Here is an 8,334-nt window from a genome sequence, read left to right on the forward strand (position 1 = left end):
GCAGTGTTAGGCTGGAGGCCAACAGAGAGTCAAAGGAGTCAGAACCATGCGGTAGCCAGCCACTCCCTTTATGTCCCTTTGACTGTAGCCCCAAGGAATGACACAGATGTCCAAGCAAAAATAGTTTATTTGAGGATGGAAGACCCAAATCCGGGGGAGGAGGAAGCACTGGAGTGAGGCTACGGTAGCTACCTGAAGTTGGCACAGGCTACTCCAAGTTTTTAGAGGAGCCCAGCAATGAAGAAGCCTTCTGTGGTGTGCCTCAACGGCCTCCCCCACCGGAGGAAAGATTGTGCAACCACTGGGCATCGTCTTCATAACACATTGAGGTTTTCTAAGTTTGCCCAGCAATTTTCATCGTAATACTTGACCCTAATCATAATGACTCATCTGACAGGCACACATGCCAGACTTGGACCCACCATCCAGTGGCGGGCCTTGCTGTAACAGGTGAGGCTGTCAGGGGCGGGGGGTGGTGGGGTGTCTCTCTGAAGGTCCCTGGCCTCCCAGGCAGCCCTTCTAGAAGGCACCTCCTCTCCTTGGCCTGGCAGACATAGTAGCTCTCCACTTAACCTCATTGTCCATGGTTAAGAGTCAGGCTAGGACTGTCCAGGTATGGCTCGTGTGCTCCCCCAGGTCTCAAAGACCTTTGCCAGGCTGGTCCCTGTGCCACAATCCCCAACGGGTTGCCCAGGAGGCCACGAACTCACAGTTGTGGTAAAGAAACATTCCTGAAAGGGTGAGTGCAATGCCCAAATAGCTGAGCGCGCTGAGGTGACTGCCGAACAGGAGCCGGGACAGGATGAGGTTGCCCACAACTGTGAGGTTGCCCAGTACGTGGACGGTGAGGGCGGACGTGAGTGCCAGCAAGGAGAAGCTGGCCAGGTTGTAGACCACAGACAAGAAGCAGCTGAGCAGGACACAGGCCCAGAGGTGACAGTCAGTGGGAGCCAGAGGTGGGGCCACTCCAGCCTCCATCACCAGAGCAGCACCTGCCAGCAGGCAGAAACTGGGCACAGAGGTGGCATACAGCAGCGTCACCGCGTCCAGCCTCTCTTCCTGCAGCAGAGCACCTGCAACCAGGAAAAGTGGCTGTCATCACTGGGATCGAGGCAGCACCCAGAGCCAGCCCTGAACACCCCGTCCTCATGACCCAGCCTCCTGAAGCTGGCCCTCACTCAGCAGGGTTAGTGGCTCCTGATGTGAGGTGTCACTTGCAAGGCCAGCTGGGCTTGTGACCTGTGCCCACTCCTCCTTTATAGGTAACAGCTCACAAAGGTAACATGTACAAAAGCCTTAATGTGGCGAATGCGTAGGAGATGTAGAAAATAAAACTTATCCCTACAACTCCAGCCGGGAAGCAGGGACTGAGCACGGAGCACCTGGCTCTACCACTTACAGCTACAACGAAAGAAAGAGCGAAGGAGCTGGGGGAGGGGGGAGAGTGTGCAGAGGAGGGCGGGGAAGGAAGGAGGAAAGAAGTTCGATAAAATAGTTTTGAGTCGCAATGGTGAGACTAGTCATCCCCCCATTTGCTATGACCGCCGGGTGACAAAGGACCAACAAGACAGCCATTGTTGGCTCTTGGCAGCTGCTCACTGTTTACGATCTCAAATCAGGGTGTTTGGTTGCCTTCTTTTTTTAAAAAATGTTTTATGATTTCATGCAGCCAAGGCTGGCCATGAGCTCTCCATGTGGCTGAGGCTTGCCTTGAATTCTTCATCCTCTTGTCTAACACTGTATTTTCACCCCCCACCACTTCCAAATGCTGGGATTACAGGTGTGCACCACCATGTCTAGCTTGATAATCTGCGTATAATCTAAACAAACAAACAAACAAAAACTACCAATAGTGGGGCCTGTCAAGATGAATCCAGAAGCCTTTTAGGTTTCCAAGGAATAGAAGCACTTCCGCTGCCTGCGTGGTTGTATGTGCCTCTGTCCATACCACTGCGACCATCAAAGGCTGACACAGGGTGAAATGGCCGTGTGTACTCAAGGACAGACCCCAGACAGAGCCTTCTCCAAGTCTAAGTAGAAGAGAGACGACAATTGGCACCGGCGTCCTCCTGGGCCCCCTAGATCTCTGTTTCCTGACACACACTTTCCAAAGAGCCCCACAGTGCTTACTCACAGCCATGTTTAGAACAGGAAATGGCACTTATTCCCCTCTCCGTTCATCCCACTGTTTGGGCTGGGTTCTCTAGGCAACAGTCTCTCCAGCTCAAGCCTTTCTAGAAAGGAGCAGAGTGCCTCTGCTCACTCACTCCAAAGTTAGTACCTAAGGAGCTGTTTGAAGCTTGGGCCTGAAAGACACCAGGACAGAAAGGATCTGGTTTCAGGCGGACTTCACCCTCCGGGGTAGCCCCTGCACCTGTCCTGCATCCTGCCAACCCCCCACCCCTGCAGCCCACAGAAGGGCAGCGATTGCTGTGGCAGAAGTGACTAACTCGCAAAACGTTAGCCTGTTGTGCTGACTCCTCAGTAACTCCACCCTTGCCAGCCCATCTTCACCATCCTCTGTTTTTCCAGAGACATTCTATTGTTTCCTTCTGGTGCTGGGACCCAGCCCAGGGCTTCCCTCCCTAAGGAAGCTCTCTAGCGCTGAGCTACACAGTCCCAGTCCCCCCAAAGGCATTTTTATTTATGGGGTTTTTGAGGGAAGAGAGATTGAAACAGGATCGAGGTTGAAATGGGGTCTTTAACACTAAAAAAATTACATCATGTGTATGTATGATGTGTGTATATGTAGATCACACACAGTTTGTGTGATGTATGTGTGTGTCTGATGTGTGTATATGTAGATCACACACACAGTTTGTGTGATGTATGTGTGTCTGATGTGTGTATATGTAGATCACACACACAGTTTGTGTGATGTATGTGTGTGTCTGATGTGTGTATATGTAGATCACACACACAGTTTGTGTGGTGTATGTGTGTCTGATGTGTGTATATGTAGGTCACACACACAGTTTGTGTGATGTATGTGTGTGTCTGATGTGTGTATATGTAGATCACACACACAGTTTGTGTGGTGTATGTGTGTCTGATGTGTGTATATGTAGGTCACACACACAGTTTGTGTGATGTATGTGTGTGTATATGTGGAATATGTGAAGGTCACAGAATGACTTTCAGGAGTTGGTTCTTTCCTTCCTCTGTGGGTTCTAAGCATCAAGCTCAGGTCATCTGTGCAGCAAATGCTTTCACCCACTAAACCTGCCTCACTAGCCCTGAGCCAAGGGCCTTCCATGTAACTCATGCTGGCCCAGAACACTCTACAGATCCCAGACTGGTCCATCCTAGCCTAGCCCTGAGGCACTCCTACCTCAGTTTCTAAAGTGATGGGATTACAGGCATGTGCCACCATGCCGGGCTGAAAAGGTATTTTATTTTTCTGCTTCTAGACAGAGTTTGACTTTGTGGCCCCAGCTGGCTTTGAACTCATGATCCTCCCAGGGTACTGGGATTGCAGGCATGCTCTTCCACGCCTGCTTCAAAGGCACTTTCACGTCAGCATCTGAACACACGTCACCCCTGCTGCAAACACACAGCAGTGACCTATGTAAACCCTCACCTCCTGTCCTGTTTCCACTTTGTTCCTTCCCTGGATGTGTGACATAGTCAGCTCCCTGTCTCGGTCTCCTCGTGGATAGCATGGGGAGGAACAGCGTACACACCCAGTGTACCTTACCCAGCACCGGAGCTGATCCCCCAGCTCTCCTCCTGATGACTGACAGGGCTCTTCCACAGCCTGTGTCCCATCTCAGGATGCCCTTTCCTGCTCTGTTGGCATGGCCGTGGCTGCACAGCTCCCTCCACAGCCTTCTCGAGCCCACACCACACCTGTGTCCACCTTGCTCTATAGCTTCCCTCCTGCAAAGTGTCCTCTCTCTGTGGGCTCAAAGGATGAGGACCAAGTGAGGTTCTGAAACACAGGTGGGTACAGATGACAGCAGGCTTGGCAGGCTGGCACCTCACTCCCTTGCCTGTCTGAGTATGAGGGTGGCATTTCTCCACTGAGCCTGTAGCTGGCCCACATAAGAGAGCAGAGGCTCTCTGGCCACCTGCGCTCACTCTCTGGATCCCTGGTCCCTGTTCTCGTGGCATCTGATCTCAGGGGGGAATCCAGCACCAGGGAACATCTGTATCCTCCAGTCTGAATCTGGCCCAAGAGTCTCTAGCAAAGAGAAACTTCCTCTTTTTAAAAATCCATTCCAAGCCCTGGATCCAGTCCACTCCCCCATCTCAGCAAGGCTCCCGTTTCTGTTGGTGGAACCATTAGCTTTCTTTAGCACCTGGCCCAAATGCATGCAGCCTAATCTGTTTACCCATCTGATGTCAACTGATATCAAAACCACCAATTAAAGACATCATTTTAATTTCTCCTCTATGCCAGACCCCAGGTCAGGTGCTGAGGATAGAAATGCCCCAAAGCCTGTCGGGTTGGGAAGCAGATGGGTGACCAATAACTCTGAATACCCCATAGCTGGCAAAGAGGGCACCCAACACTGTAAGAAACTGAGCCTTGAGGGGGAAGAAGGGAACTGGCACAAGCCAAGAGGAGGCTGGGTGTCAGTAACATGCCTCTGTGAACACGCCTGAATGCCCTGATGCCTGGCTAGTCACAGCCCCTCCTACCGACAGGAGCTGCCCAGAGCCCAGCATGAAGAGTTCTTGGCTCTAGCAGGTGCAATGTGGGCCTAGAAGCTGGGGCCTTCTCTGCTTGGTGTTGTCCCTGCCCAGGAAGGCCCTACAGGGTCGGATTTCCCCGAACCAACTCAAGGCCCAGCTCAGGGCTCGGCTCATGTAACCTGAGGCTAAAATAGACCGGGCTTTCACCCCGCCCATGGGGTAGGGTGAAGATGGGGACAGGGCCTTTGGGTCCCGGCTGAAGATGCCAGGCAGGACAGAGTCCACACTTCACGGTTCCTCAGCTGGAGGCTGCCCCAACCATACCCGGCACCCCGAGACCCCTTACTTTCCATTCTCGACTCTCCTACTTCTTCCTTATGTTAAGGTGGAGGGAGGGTGGGGCTATGACTCAAACGCCCCTCAGCTGCCCAGACAGGAAGTCAGGCACACTGGAGCTGGGCGGACAATTGCACCTTACTTCAACTCGGAGTCCTGCTGCCCACTCCCGATAGCCACCACCCAGTCACTCAAGCCAGGCGTGGGAGTCCGGGGAGCCATGTGAACCTGGGACAGCCGTACACCTCTTTGGCAGCAGCTGGAAGGCTGAGACAGGAGAATCACAAGTTTGAGGCCAGCCTGAGCTTCACAGCAGGACAGCCTCCTCTCCCCTCCCACTGTATAACACTGTCTTATCAGTACTGTCCCCTGTACTGTGAAGATGGAGTTGGAAATGGCTGTGACAACTGATGATCAACACTCAGAGTCAGACTGTCACACCGTGGCCACTAGTAATCACTTCCCTGGCTTGGATAAACCGGTGTTCCCAATCAGCTCACAGCCTGGCTGCTTTCCCTTTCCTTCCCTAGGTCACACTGGCCTTCTAGGTTCATAATCTTAGGACGTATAGCTTAGGCAGCATAGACTCTGAATGCCATGTTCAAATATTGCCTTTGCTGTTCACTGGCACAAGGCCCAGGCTGAGACTCCACAGCTGTCAAATGGGGATAATAAAGACCTGACTAACTCAAGGAGAGGCCGTAGGAGGACCCAGTAAGACAAAAGGCTTGCCAAGTTATAGAGCACACTTCACCAGCACCTGTTATTAACTATGCCTCTAAGGCTTAAGTTTGAGGCCTGAACTCCCTGAATTCTGTCAAAGAGGATCGCTGTCACCCCCTTGACAAGAACATCCCAGCCACACACCCCACCTCCTCAGATGGAGACCAGGCACTTACTCTGTTGAACGGACTTGAAGCCTCTGAGACAGGTGGCCACTAGCAAGAAGCCACAGCCAGCTGAGGGTGCCCGGATCTCTCCAGCTAGGCTGCACGCAGCTCCCAGGCAGAGCGGGCCCATGGCAGCAAACTGTAAGGGATGGTGTCTTCGGCCTAGTAGCAGCGCAGACAAGGCCAATGTGAAGAGTGGTGTGGTGGTGGTGGCCAGTTGTGCTAGGTCCAAGGGTACAGTGCTCAGGCCTACATTGCCGCAGGCCATGGAGGTACCAAAGGTGAGGCTGAGCAGTAACACTCTGCCTTGGATGCTGCGGGGCATGGGCCGCCGGGCCCCCCAGTGGCATGCCAGGGCAGCTGCCAGCATGTGCAGTGCCGAGAGGAGCAGGGGCCGTCCGAAGCCATGCACTGTGAAGATCCACTTGTTGAGACTTGACATGCTGGCTCCTGCCAACAACCACACCAGGGCTGCCACAACCACTCTGACCCGAGCAGGCTGCCCAAGGCTGTCAGGAGGCCACTTGGGGTGGCCATGCTCCCGGGCACTTCCAGCCACAGCCACTGCTTCGGCTGAGGTCATCCTGCCTTCATGGCGCTCCAGTGGGCAGCGGCACATCCGCACCAGAAGGGCTGGGGCAGGAGGCAGGCTTTCCAGGGACTCGCTGGGCCAGGTCCTCAGACAAGAGAAGGCACCACACCGCTTCAAGAGCTAGATCCTAGAGCCACCCGATTATTCTAGCTCCCTCAGGGCAGAACGGAGGTCGTGGCTGCTGGGATGCCGGACTCCCTGGTACCCTCCCAGGCCTCGTAAGCCCTGACACCTCCCGTACCAGCGGAAATTTTCACTCTGCTCCACGCCCCAAGCTCACGCGATGCTCTTACGTGGAATCCTCTTGGTTTTTATTTTCTTCGGCCCCCAGATCGTCAGAGTGAAGACACTGACCCCGACCTCCGTATTTGGTGCTCAGGCCATGAGCAGACAGGACAGGGGAGATCGCGCACCGAGCTTGGAAGCAAAGGTGGCAGCCACCGCTCCCCCAGTCCCTCTCGCCTCCGACAGCGCGAAGAATAGGGGGAGAACAGGCCGGTGGTCGCGGATCTGCGAGCTCGGCCTGGCTGCAGCTGCTCTAGCTGCTCTAGCTGCTCTGGCTGCTCTGGCTGCGGCTCGGCTCGGGATCTGGCAGCGTAGAGCTCGGGGCTCCAGTCTGGCCCAGCGCGCCCGCGCCGCTCGGCACTCCCGACCCCGCCCTCTCCGCGGCTACCGAAGCAGCGCTCCACCCGGAAAGTTGGGCTCAGTCGGCCCCGCCCCACGAGGCCCCGCCCCGGAGCCCAGAGGACGTCTAGCCCCTCCCACAGCCTTTGCGCCTTCTGGCTCGGCTTGCGCAGCTGCGGGCAAAGTCCCTTAGTGGGGAGTGTCGGCCGCACGCGCCACCAACGGGAATCCCGGCCGTCTCTAGCACCTACAAGAGCCTCCCTTAAAGTATCCAGCGCTGGAAACCCTGGTGTACCCTGCAGAGATGTCCCAAAGCTGTCGTCAAGAAGCTGGGCGATGAAAAGCGACTCCTGACCCCAGACCACAAATGTCTCCAGAGACCTTGGAATTTAGCAGAGCTGGACCACGTGGTCCCTTAAAACTGCCTCATCTTGTTACCTCTCCACTCCCCTCTAAATCTTTTCTCCCCTGCCAGACCAGGGCGGCGCCCCCTCTGGGCCAGCAGAAGGGGAAATGAATCACCAGGGCTAACCACAGCTACGAGAAGCAGGGTACCGCGGGCCGACATCCATCCCGGGCTAGCCGACCCCGTATGCTGCTCTCTGGGCACTCTGAGGTGACTCACAGCTGGACTTCCTGGGGCTCACACGACAGAATCCTAGGCCGAGAAGCAGAGCAGCTGTCACTAAAATCTTGTTCCTGGGTGGGTCTCGGATTTCCCATCCGAAAAAGAGATGTTCTCTGAATTCAAGATAGGTTAAGTCCCTCACCCCAGAGGCCGATTCCAAACACAACTTGCTCCAGGTGATCAAGAATCAAGGCTCATCCTGGAACCTAGCTTCTTTCCAGTCATTGGATTTCTGGGGAAAGCTCCCGCCCAGCTGGACAGGCATCACCTGGCTCTGTCATCTGACTAACAAGCCCTGGATGACAACCTCCCTAGAAAAACAAGATCGCAAAGCGGGACCAGTAGCTCGGCCCGCAGCACCCTCTGGTGGTCATAATCCCGTATGGCCGTAAGTGTTTCAGATCCCTTCACAGCCATCAAAGGTGAAAATAAGCCAGTCCCCACTGGAGACCTGAATCAGACCTCCGTCCCGGATGAACCAGGAATCTACATTGTCACACTTGCTTCTGATGACTCTGATGCCGTGGGAGCTCTTATATAGCTGCTGAGCAGCCCAAGTTGAAGGACAGGAACTGTAGATAGGGGACTTCCAGGCAGAGGACCAAAATCTGGGACATTTAGATAGT

General features: G+C 54.6%; 1 protein-coding gene across 1 annotated transcript; it reads right to left on the minus strand.

The window, feature by feature from the left end:
• Nucleotides 1-109: 109 nt before the first annotated feature.
• On the minus strand, nt 110-7,038 carry Slc35e4 (solute carrier family 35 member E4). Its single transcript, XM_050140954.1, has 2 exons — nt 5,874-7,038; nt 110-1,073 (listed from the first exon to the last, which is right to left on the minus strand). The coding sequence occupies exons 1-2, from the start codon at nt 6,481-6,483 to the stop codon at nt 640-642; spliced, it is 1,044 nt and encodes a 347-aa protein (XP_049996911.1). The 5' UTR covers nt 6,484-7,038; the 3' UTR covers nt 110-639.
• Nucleotides 7,039-8,334: the final 1,296 nt, after the last annotated feature.

The sequence above is a fragment of the Alexandromys fortis genome, unplaced genomic scaffold (assembly GCF_014885135.2).
Source record: "Alexandromys fortis isolate MF-2015 unplaced genomic scaffold, M_Fortis_MF-2015_v1.1 scaffold_7, whole genome shotgun sequence".
Lineage (NCBI taxonomy): Eukaryota > Metazoa > Chordata > Mammalia > Rodentia > Cricetidae > Alexandromys > Alexandromys fortis.